At 39.7% G+C, this 12,961-nt stretch overlaps 1 protein-coding gene across 1 annotated transcript; it reads right to left on the bottom strand.

Moving 5' to 3' along the window:
• Positions 1-1,632: 1,632 nt before the first annotated feature.
• On the bottom strand, positions 1,633-5,189 carry LOC127534476 (uncharacterized). The gene is made up of 4 exons (XM_051949712.1): positions 4,675-5,189; positions 3,205-4,350; positions 2,899-2,952; positions 1,633-1,646 (listed from the first exon to the last, which is right to left on the bottom strand). The coding sequence occupies exons 1-4, from the start codon at positions 4,793-4,795 to the stop codon at positions 1,633-1,635; spliced, it is 1,335 nt and encodes a 444-aa protein (XP_051805672.1). The 5' UTR covers positions 4,796-5,189.
• Positions 5,190-12,961: the final 7,772 nt, after the last annotated feature.

Genomic DNA, 12,961 nt, shown 5'->3' with positions numbered 1-12,961 from the left:
AAAACCTTCGACTGGATGCAGGTTTTGGTTGAAGCTGCTTCAAAACTGCAGCAGAGACAGAAAACTGATCGTCTGGACTGTAAATAATCCAACACAGACGTGAGCTTAATGGATTAAATGAGGAAAAAAATATGAGGTGATTTATCTTTCTGTGTAAAATATTTGCTGAGTCACTGTTCTTCATGAAACACACAAACACAGACAGAAATGAAGATTAAACTCAAATATTAAGGTTCAAACTCTACAATATTATGAATTATTTATATTTAACAGATGAATCTACATATTTGGATTACAACTGTGTGATGTTATTCTTTATGTGCATTTAGAATATGACGTATTATTAAATAAATAGAAATAACTGGATTGAATCTGATGTCTGTATCAATGTAGAATCCTTTAGAGATGTTGTGATAAACTGGATGAGATTTAATAAAGGAAGTAATGACATGATGGTAATTAAAGGCAGTTTTTGTCTGTTTACTAAATTTTTATTTCATGTCCCTTTTATAACGTGTCTCCTTTTTGACATTATTTGTAATTTTGGTCATTATCTATCTTGTTATTTTCAGCCCGATCTCACGAGGATTCGTGAAACTGTCACATAAGTTTTAGTTTCGGTTTTGTGCGCACCAACACGATTTCGTCATGTTTTTCGTGCCGCTCACCACGAAATGCGCACCAATGTATTTTAAACGGCGGACTTTTCGTGCCACTCAGAACGTATTTCAAAAGAATGTGTATATTATATTTTTAATGTAAAACCGCGGCGAATCCAACGCTATATTTTGCATGACATCGTCCCTAAACATAACCCTAACCATAACCCTAACCATAACCTAACCATAAGCCGGTGGTACACTTACCAATTTGCATAGGAATTTCAAGAATGTCCGGCGGCCGGCGGCCGCAAACGCGATCACACAAGCAGTATACGCCGATGGACAGCTTAGATCGTCATGAATCCGCCGGTATAAACCACTTTCAGATGTGATTACCACAGCGAAAAACATTTCGTGGTGAGCGGCACGAAAAACATGACGAAATCGTGTTGGTGCGCACGAAACCGAAACTAAAACTTACGTGACAGTTTCACGAATCCCCGTGAGACCGGGTTGTTATTTTGCATGTTTGTTGTCATTTTGTGTCTTGTTTTGGAGTTTTGTGTCATTTTTTTCTCCAGTTTTTGTCTTGTTTTCTGTCTCTTTGTGGTCATTTTGTGTCTGTGGTTATTTGTGTTATATGTCTCCTTTAGGGCTCTATTTGGAATTTTAGCCATTTGCTGTCTTGTTTTGTTGTTGTTTTGTGTCTCATTTTGGACGTTTTGTTTCATTTTGTTATTTGTAATTTTGGCCAATTTCTGTCATATTCTGTGTCTGATTTTGTCTTTTTAATCTCTTTGTGGTCATTATGTGTTTCCTTTACTGTTATTCTGATTAATTTTGGTCCATTTCTGTCTTGTTTTGTGCTTCCTTTGGTCATTTATGCCACTGTTCAACCCAGGCTGGTCTAGTGTCTCCATAAAGTTCCTGTGAGTGTATATCCATGGATGGATCCATAGATATTTCCATATTGCTCTAACATCAGTAGAATCTGGTGTGAGGAGAAAAAAAGGACATAAAGTGGCTAAAATTACACAAAACACCCTGAAGGTGACACAAGATGTCCACAAAGAGATAGAAAATTACCAAAATGAGACACAAAATGAGCTAAATGAGACAAACGCTGACATTTACTGGATGTATTTTTTTTGTCTTTGGTTCCTCTTCATCATCTTCATCATCAGAATCAGGTTCGTTTTTATCTACTGTTGTCATTAAAACCCTCCTGTATCTTAGAAGATGCTGTTCTGCAGTAAACCTGTGGCTTTATTCTTTATTCTGCCATCTGTTTATCACATTAAACTCTACCTTAACGCATTAAAAACCTTTATGATTCCAATACAGGAACTTAAATAAAGTGCATCTGGCTGTAACTGTCTGATGTATTATTCTTGATGCGTTAATACGTCTGATGGAGTTTTATTGACTTTCACTTATTAATGAGTTTCATTTATATTTTATTTCAGCAGTAAAGTGGTCACATGACTGGTCAGCTGATCCAATAACAATGTCTGTCTGCAGCAAACACAACATTCAACACCAGACTTCATTCATTAAACATCGCTGTCATGTGACCAGCTGACACCCAATCATAAATGATGCAGCAGCTGCTCGGCTGTTGCTGGGCGGTTTAAAAAAGGTTTGTGGATGAATGACCTCAGCAGATGTCTGGCAGATATTGATGACTTCACTCTGGTTATTGTCCTCTGTAATCGAATTGTTCCGAGGTCAAACCAGATTAAACCGACGTCTGGTTCTGATCCACAATCTGGAGGTAAAAACCTGAAACTTTAACCTGAGATTGAACTCAAACGTTCAAATTTGATCAAACTGGCGCCAATAAAGGCAGCAGAACCGTCCAATCATCTGACGTCTGCAAGGAATCACTAAAGAAACTAAAATCTGACAGATTCCTCAGACTTTTCTCTGGTTTCTGAGCAGATTTACACTCATTTAGGAGCTTTAAGTTCTATAAATCTCAGTTAAAATTGAATAAAACAGTAAATGTAAAGTTAGTTTCTGTTTTTATGTCTTCAGAAAGGAGAATGATGTCTACACCATCTAACACCAACATCTAGACTTCTGTGAACACCTAGACCTCTATGGACACCTAGACCTCTATGGACACCTAGACCTCTGTGAACACCTAGACCTCTGTGGACACCTAGACCTCTGTGAACACCTAGACCTCTGTGGACACCTAGACCTCTGTGGACACCTAGACCTCTGTGAACACCTAGACCTCTGTGGACACCTAGACCTCTGTGAACACCTAGACCTCTGTGAACACCTAGACCTCTGTGGACACCTAGACCTCTGTGGACACCTAGACCTCTGTGGACACCTAGACCTCTGTGAACACCTAGACCTCTGTGAACACCTAGACCTCTGTGGACACCTAGACCTCTGTGAACACCTAGACCTCTGTGGACACCTAGACCTCTGTGAACACCTAGACCTCTGTGGACACCTAGACCTCTGTGAACACCTAGACCTCTGTGAACACCTAGACCTCTGTGGACACCTAGACCTCTGTGAACACCTAGACCTCTGTGGACACCTAGACCTCTGTGAACACCTAGACCTCTGTGGACACCTAGACCTCTGTGGACACCTAGACCTCTGTGGACACCTAGACCTCTGTGGACACCTAGACCTCTGTGGACACCTAGACCTCTGTGAACACCTAGACCTCTGTGGACACCTAGACCTCTGTGAACACCTAGACCTCTGTGGACACCTAGACCTCTGTGGACACCTAGACCTCTGTGGACACCTAGACCTCTGTGAACACCTAGACCTCTGTGGACACCTAGACCTCTGTGAACACCTAGACCTCTGTGAACACCTAGACCTCTGTGGACACCTAGACCTCTGTGAACACCTAGACCTCTGTGGACACCTAGACCTCTGTGAACACCTAGACCTCTGTGGACACCTAGACCTCTGTGAACACCTAGACCTCTGTGGACACCTAGACCTCTGTGGACACCTAGACCTCTGTGAACACCTAGACCTCTGTGGACACCTAGACCTCTGTGGACACCTAGACCTCTGTGGACACCTAGACCTCTGTGAACACCTAGACCTCTGTGAACACCTAGACCTCTGTGGACACCTAGACCTCTGTGGACACCTAGACCTCTGTGAACACCTAGACCTCTGTGGACACCTAGACCTCTATGGACACCTAGACCTCTATGGACACCTAGACCTCTATGGACACCTAGACCTCTGTGAACACCTAGACCTCTGTGGACACCTAGACCTCTGTGAACACCTAGACCTCTGTGGACACCTAGACCTCTGTGGACACCTAGACCTCTGTGGACACCTAGACCTCTGTGAACACCTAGACCTCTGTGGACACCTAGACCTCTGTGAACACCTAGACCTCTGTGGACACCTAGACCTCTGTGGACACCTAGACGTCTGTGGACACCTAGACCTCTATGGACACCTAGACCTCTGTGGACACCTAGACCTCTATGGACACCTAGACCTCTGTGAACACCTAGACCTCTGTGGACACCTAGACCTCTGTGGACACCTAGACCTCTGTGGACACCTAGACGTCTGTGGACACCTAGACCTCTATGGACACCTAGACCTCTGTGGACACCTAGACCTCTATGGACACCTAGACCTCTGTGAACACCTAGACCTCTGTGGACACCTAGACCTCTGTGAACACCTAGACCTCTGTGGACACCTAGACCTCTGTGGACACCTAGACCTCTATGGACACCTAGACGTCTGTGGACACCTAGACCTCTGTGAACACCTAGACCTCTGTGAACACCAAGACCTCTATGAACACCTAGACCTCTGTGGACACCTAGGCCTCTGTGAACACCTAGACCTCTATGGACACCTAGACCTCTGTGGACACCTAGACCTCTGTGGACACCTAGACCTCTGTGAACACCTAGGCCTCTGTGAACACCTAGACCTCTATGGACACCTAGACCTCTGTGAACACCTAGACCTCTGTGGACACCTAGACCTCTATGGACACCTAGACCTCTATGGACACCTAGACCTCTGTGAACACCTAGACCTCTTTGAACACCTAGACCTCTGTGAACACCAACATGCAGTTGTATTTCTGGAGATATTGGAACTCTAAAATCAAATATTTTACAGAATTTAGTTTTGTGTCCCAACATCAGAAGCAAAACTCTGTCAGACATCTAAAACCAGATTTAATGTCTTTTTGTTATTGTTAATGGACGGTTAAAGTGTTTGAAGCTAAAGTCTTCTGGATGAATTGTGCAGGTTTGGAGGTGATGGAGGATCTGCTGCTGTTATCGTAGAGCTGAAGGAGTTAATCTGCTCCTCATTCATAACTTCAAAGACTCGTCTTCTCTTCCTGTTTAATCCTCTGCTGCTGCTAATCCTGCAGCTTCTTTCATTTCACTGCTCTTCATTTATTCCTGCTCTGAATCCTTCTGTTCTCATGATCCTTCTCCACTCCGCTCTTATTCTTTTATTCCATTTCCTCCTCGAGTCTCACTCCACCAAATTATTTTGGATATTCTGGTTTGAACGTCACGAGTTTAATAAAGCAGTTTGTTCTTCACATGTTTCTGTGGTTTAAATAAATTGTTTTAATGTCCAGACTGGAAGCTGGTTGTTGTTGTTGCTTGTCTTTGTTTTGTGTCTTTTTGTGTAATTCTATGAGTTAGGAATGAATGCTTTTGTCTCTGAAGTCCTTTAAACGTCTTCTTCTTCTTCTTCTTTACCTTTCAGCTTTTCCCTTCAGGGGTCGCCACAGTGAATCCATTGCCTCCATCTAACCCTGTCTGCTGCATCCTCTTCTCTCACACCAACTACCTTCATGTCCTCTTTAACCACATCCATAAACCTCCTCTTTGGTCTTCCTCTAGGCCTCCTGCCTGGCAGTGGGAAACTCAGCATCCTTCTACCAATATATTCACTCTCTCTCCTCTGGACATGTCTGAACCATCTCAGTCTGGCCTCTCTGACTTTATCTCCAAAGCCTCTAACATGTGCTGTCCCTCTGATGTTCTCATTCCTGATCCTATCCATCCTGGTCACTCCCAAAGAGAACCTCAGCATCTTCAGTTCTGCTACCTCCAGCTCTGCCTCCTGTCTTTTCCTCAGGGACACTGTCTCCAGACCAAACAACATGGCTGGTCTCACCACAGTTTTGTAAACCTTTCCTTTCATTTTAGCTGAAACTCTTCTATCACACATCACACCTGACACTTTTCTCCAGCCGTTCCAGCCTGCCTGTACACGCTTCTTCACCTCTTTTCCACACTCTCCATTGCTCTGGACTGTTGACCCTAAGTACTTAAAATCCTCCACCTTCTTGATCTCTTCTCCCTGTAACCTCACTCTTCCACTTGGTCCCTCTCATTCACACACAGATACTCCGTCTTGCTGCGCTGGGCTGCTGTGGTTACACGTGGTCTGAGGTTGTGAGGCTGGATGGATGTGCTGCCAAATTCTCTGAAACGCCTTTGGAGACGGCTTATGGTAGAGAAATGAACATTCAATACACCAGCAACAGCTCTGGTTGACATTCCTGCTGTCAGCATGCCAATTCCACGCTCCCTCAGATCTTGCCACATCTGTGGCTTTGTCCTGTGATAAAACTGCACCTTTCAGAGTGTCCTTTTACTGTGGGCAGTCTGAGGCACACCTGTGAGGTGGGATGGATTATCTCAGCAAAGGAGAAGTGCTCACTATCACAGATTTAGACAGATTTGTGAACAATATTTGAGAGAAATGGTGATATTGTGTTTGTGGAAAAAGTTTTTGATCTTTGAGTTCATCTAAAAAAAAATGGGAGCAAAAACAAAAGTGTTGTGTTTATGTTTTTGTTGAGTGTATATGGTCATAATAACTTACCTGATGACATTCATAATTATATCCTTTGTATCTATGTTTCTATGTATTGTATTATACTGTTTTTTGTTGTTTTTTTAATGGTATGAACTTCACTGTTGACTGCTGTTGCAAATCAAATTGCTCAAATTGGGACAAGAAAGATTTTCTAATTCTAATTCTAATTAGCATAAAATAGCCAAAATCTCAACTTTATGCAAATGAGCTGCACACAGCTAGCGGGCGATGCTACCAGAATGCTCTGGAAGTGATGGATCTTGTGGACACGAACCACAAGGATGCTCATGACTACCAGAATAAAAGCTGAAACATAGAGTTTAGATCACATGTTCAGCTTCCAGAGAGTTTAAAAGGAAGCTAATAGGCTAGCATGCTACTAGGTTAGCATGCTAACTATGCTGTATTATTTTATTATTTTTTGTGTTTTTGTGCTTGTTTCCTTATTTCCTTCATCTCTCTCCTGCTTCCTCTAAAGTCCATCCTTTCTTCCTCCTCATGTCTGTATTTCGCTAATCGTTTTATCCATGCAGCGTGACACACACACACACACACACACACACACACACACACACACACACACACACACACACACACACACACGGTAACACACTCTTAGCCTCTGTCTGAACCTCCAAACTCGGCCAGATCCAGCTTCTGCTCGCCGCTGATAACCGACGGCGTCTCTCAGGAGGTTTCACGGTTTCAGTCGCAGCCGATCGATGAGTCTGAAATAAAAATCTGTCAGAGCAGAAACACGACGACGGAGAGACGCTGAAACATGGCGACTGTTGGAGTCAGACTGACGGGAGACTTCAGAGGATCTGCTGCTGGGTGAAACACAGCTCCGATTTTATCTAAATATGAAAGACAAAATGAATAAAAATTGGATTAAAAACACGATGAAAATAAAATAAAGAATCTAAACAAGAAGAAATTATAGAAAGGACCAAACTAAAAAAAGATTACCATAAATTTAATTAAAACTAAAATACAGATTAAAAATTGATTAGAAAGGCAAAAAATAAAAATAAAATAAACAATTCTGAATAAGACTTGAAAACAATGAAAATGTATTGATAAACAAAACATGAAAAAGCCAAAACATATTATAAAACTGGAAAATGACAAAATATTATTTAAGTATTAATTCAAATGATAATGTACCGTGTGTGTGTGTGTGTGAGTGTGTGTGTGTGTGTGTGTTTAACAAAACATAAAAAGTACCATAAATATAATATTTTAAAAAATAGGTCAACAAGACAAAATATTAAAATTAAACTAAATATTTGAAAAATGTAAAGGCAAACAAAATATTATAAATAAAAACACAATGAAAAAGTAGATTTAGAAAATATATAAAATAGATTTAGAAGACAAAACTAAACTAAAATAATTTTTTGACAAGAATACAAAAAATTAACAAAACAAAAAAATATAACAATATAGCTAAAATAAACAAAAACAATATAGTAAAAACTACATTGAATCAATGGGTTAAAATAATTTTTAAAAGACCAAGAAAAATTCAAGATATTGAAAAAATTAAAAAGCAGGCAAAAGACACTGAAAAAGACGCAACATAAAAATAATATTCTATCATGAAAATGGATGTTATGGAGGAAAACACAACAGACACCACAGTTTTAACCTCTGTAGCTGCAAATGTGACGACAAACAGCAAATTTCTATCATTTGAAAACCTGATTTCAGGTGAATTTGGGTCTGAATGAGTCAAAATAATAGAAACTCTGCTATGAAGAAGGTCCTCACAGGGACTGAAAAACTGGTCCAGTGATGTTCACAATATGAAGATGGTCCTCACACACACACACACACACACACACAAACAGAGAGAGAGAGACTGTGTGTGTGTGTGTGTGTGTGTGTGTGTGTGTGTGTGTGTGTGTGTGTGTGTGTGTGTGTGTGTTAATGACTAATTGATCCGTTACTCGGCGCCTTGGCTGCTTTTTTTAAAAAATTGCTCTTTTATCCAGTTTTTCACTGGCTGCTCGGGTGCCACCGTCAGCCAATGAGGTGTGTCGCTGCCTGTGTGTGTCTGAGCTCCGCCCGGCGACCGGAGGAACCTTTTAACTGTTCTAGTGTGGTTTAGAATGAGTCTGGAGAGAAGAAGAAGAAAGAAAAAAACATGAAAATACATAAAACGTCTGTATAAACCCGCTGTGTGTGTGTGTGTGTGATCTCATTTGTCTGACATTAGGGGTCCGTTGTCTCTCTGCTGCCTCCACAGGTCCTCACTGGTACTGCAGTCTTTTAAAGTGCAACGTTTCTGCACAGTTTTACCGGTTTATAATTTCATTTACTGGGTCAACTAGAATATGTTTACATGCTTTAATGTTCTAAAATATATATTTTCTTTATCATATTGTACGGTGCTGTGCTTCTGGACGATTTCTTATAAAAAACTGAATCTGATAAAAGTTTCTACTTGATCGATTAATTATCAGATGATGACAAAATGAACTGAAATTTGTTCAGAATGACCTAAAATGACAACAAAGTAAAGAAATCCCAAATGATGACTCGAAAATTGAACAAAACTATCAAACAAATGCCAAAAAGCATCTAAAATGACTTAGAATGTGTACAAATGACATCTATACATTTATTATTTTAATATTAGCAACATTATTTTTGTTTCTATTTTTGTTTAATTGTTGTTGTAAAAGACTTTGTGATTTTTGAGTCTGTGTAAGGTGCTATATATATAAATTCTACCTACTTACTAAGGATGCAGAGATAATGCCTTATAATTAGCCTAAAATGGCCAAATCTTTCTTTTATAAAAAAAAAAAAAGACTCAAAATTGTACAAAATGACAAAATAAACATAATTTTAAAAATCCAAAATGACTTCAAATGACAACTGAAGATCAAAAATGACAATGTCTAAAATTTTTTACCTGGAAATATTTTTTTCCAGATTGACACAAAAAATATCCAAAAAGATCAAAAATGATACAAAAATAAATTAAATCGCAAACAACTGTCTAGAATCACTCAAATACATTAAAAAGCCTTGTCATTTATCACAAATAGTTCAAAACCTTTTTAAAATGACATTCAAAAGGCTGAAATGTCTGTGAATTTTTACAAAATGGCAAATCTTTTATAAAATGACTCATATTGAAGTTGATCTTCATCATACACACACACACACACACACACACACACACACACACACACAAATCAAGTATAACACAGAAGCTATATGGACCCTTTAAAGTCTGTATTTTTTAGAATATTACTGGAAGCAGATGACAGTCACAATGATACAATCACAAAATAACAATTGAACAAACATTGTTCAGAACTACTCTTATCTCTTTATTTTGCTTTCATGTATTCTTGTATATTAATTATGTATTTCAGTCATATTAATATTAACCTGCTGTGATCATAAAGTGCCTCCTGTCTGCTAATCAGCCAAACATTCTTCATTTACTGTAAAAACCAGTTTGTCCAGTGACACCATGAAGACAGGAGCCTGGTATTCTGGTCCACGGAAAACCAGTCAGAGTGAGATGTTCTAGTGTTCGTCTTATCTTTGGTTCTTCTCACAGCTCAGCTCAGAGACTGCAGAGATTTTCTGCAGACAGTGTCTCCATCTGCTGTATAAACAGGGAACTGCACTTAAAAATCTTGAGTTTTACATTAAAATCTTAGAGCAAATTGCAGTAAATTGAGCTTTATTTCTTATTATTAACTCCTGATGATCTCATCTGTTTTAAATGTTCATTTAATTTAATTTATTTATTTATTATAAAGTCCAGCTTTTCACTTCAGGGACATTTTAACCAGTTTATCAGTGGGTCAGTGGGTCTAAGAATGATCTTGAAATCCTCCGCTGACAGATGAAAAACATTTGAAATCTGTTCCTTTTAACTAACTTAAGGAGTTCCAGTGTTATATTTTGACATGACTGCTGCGTTTGGAAGAAATTTTAAGCCATTCTGGACCATTATTCTTTATTTTGGAAAGGTTTTTTGGGATTGTGGTAAGATTTAAATTAATTTAACACAGGCGTTTGCATAATTGTGGACACATTTTTGTAATTTTTAGTCAAGTTTTCAGTCTTTTAGGATTGTTTTTCACTCACTTTCGATAAATTAGGAGTCACTTTGGTCAATTTTGAGTCATTTTGAACAAGTCTAAGACATTTAGGATCCGTTTTTGGTTTTTCAGGCGACCAGTATTGTGCCATGTTTTTTGGCTCTATGTCAGAGAACATAAACTGCTGCAGGTTTGCTGTTTACACTATAATACATCCCATAATACTGATGCTCAAAGATGGTGATGAAAAGAAAGAACAAAACCCAGATTCCATGTACTGACTGTGACTCCTGGATGGATGTAAAACTGATCTGGGTGTTCATTTTGCATCTCGTTTTTCATGTTTTGTGACATTTTTTGTTTCGTTATTCTTGTTTTATGTCTGATTTTTGTATTTTTGCTTCATTTGTCTTGTTTTGTGTAATTTTATCGCGTGTTTCTCTTCGTTTGTGTGGTCTTGTGTCCAGCTTTTAGCGTTCATTGTGATGTTTTTATTGTTGTACGTGTCTTTCTGAAAGTTTTGTCTCTTTGTGACATGAAATTATGATTCATCCCATAATACTGATGCTCAGAGATGGTGACAGAAAGCATGAACAGAAACCATCTAATACAGTTACATAGTAAAGTTAAGCAGCAGTAAAAACGACTTCAAGCACCTGGAAGTCTCCAGTTCTGAATGTTCTAAGTCAGAATAAACTTAAAGACTGGAAGCAAGAAAGGAGAACGTCCACTGGAGAAAGTTCTAGAGTAGACCTACCAACAACAGCTGTCGGTAGGTCTACTCTAGAACTTTCTATAGGGGTTGTTCTCCTCTATGGATTTCAAGGACCTGGAACTCTGGAGATATTGACAGAATGAAGGTAGAACTCTGATCATTGATAAAGTTACTGCAGATGAAGAACCAAAGATGGTTCTGAGGGTTTAATGTTTAATGTTGGAGTAGAAACTGATGAAACACTGACCTCTAGTGTTCTGTTTGCAGATTACAAGTCAGTGGTTGTCTCCCAGAAACTTCAGATTTGTTTTCCAGATTACATTTGATATTAAACTGAGCTGCAGTCTGGATGCTGATCAGTCTGATTGAGGTTCAGTTCTAATCAGGTTTGGAGGAAAAACGTTCTGAGTTCAATATTTAAAGGTCAACAGGAACATGGAACACATGATGAGCTCTGATGAAACAACCAACTTCAGTCATGTTTCAGCTGCTGGATGAGCAGAAAGACATGAAAGAGTTTATCAGTAAACGTTATTCTGATGTTACTTTGCTCTATTCACAGTTTATAAGTCCTCATGGAAACACCACAGGCCTCTACCTTTACATTTCTATGTTTACAATAATCCTTCAGTAAAAAGTAACTAGACTTCCTTTTAGTTCTTGAAGACGTTTTACCTTCATTCATGGCTTCAGCTGCCTGGTGAGCAGCTCCAGATATTTATTCTCAGCCCCAAATCACATGATGAATGCTCTGAGATTGACATGAGTCCAGATGTTATTGGTGGTTGAACTGCTCAGGGAGGAATGGATGAAGGAGTTATTTATTCTGAAACTGTCCATGGACGGTCGACTCAAAGTATAAATGATGAAACTTATGGGGGCAGGAAGATTTAAGATGTTAATGGAGCTGAAGCTGTCAGGTGAAGGTAAGTCAAGCTCTGAATGGTTAAACTACCTGGAGAGGGATGGGTTCATCTGTGAATGTTGGTGAAACGACCAAACGAAGGAGACTCAAGGTGGTAACTGTTGTCAGACTGGGATAAATGACTGAAGGTGTTTGTGGTGAAGCTGTCTGGGGAGGAATGGATCAAGCTGTTAACAGAGCTGAAACTGACTGGAGGCCTCAACCAAGATGTTAAAGCTGCTTAAACTGCTGGACAGAAATGGATCGAGGTGTTAATTCTGGTGGAACTGCCTGGAGAGGGAAATGTTTGAGTGTGAATGAAGGTAAAACTGTTTAGAGAAGGACAACTCCAGGATGACTTCAGGTTTTTATGGTGAAAGTTTCTGAAGATGAATGACTCAAGGAGTTAACTGCAGTAAAACCACTCAGGGAGGGATTTGTTTGTGTGAATGATGCTGAAACTGCCAGGTGAGGAGTGACTCAAGGTTTGAACGATGGTGAAACTGATGAGATGGGATGTCTGAAGGTGTCTGTGGTGGGGGGAGGTGGCCAGAACCAGTGGACCAGACATGAACATGGGATGGATTCTAGTGGATGGATGAAGGTCAGCCTCACAGCAGAAGGATTCACTTTCAACAGGGAAAAGGCCAGCAAAACTTACAGGACTCTGGATCACAGGAAGTCAGACAGTGGAGGCTGATCTTCCCAGTTTGGTCTTTCCATCTGTAAATGGTCTGCAGTTATACATCACCTTTCTACCTTAGTGGTCCTCAGAGTGCTTTATAGTGTGTTC

The sequence above is a fragment of the Acanthochromis polyacanthus genome, chromosome 6, assembly GCF_021347895.1.
Source record: "Acanthochromis polyacanthus isolate Apoly-LR-REF ecotype Palm Island chromosome 6, KAUST_Apoly_ChrSc, whole genome shotgun sequence".
NCBI classification, from domain to species: domain Eukaryota; kingdom Metazoa; phylum Chordata; class Actinopteri; family Pomacentridae; genus Acanthochromis; species Acanthochromis polyacanthus.
This window is presented reverse-complemented; position numbering and strand designations above follow the sequence as displayed.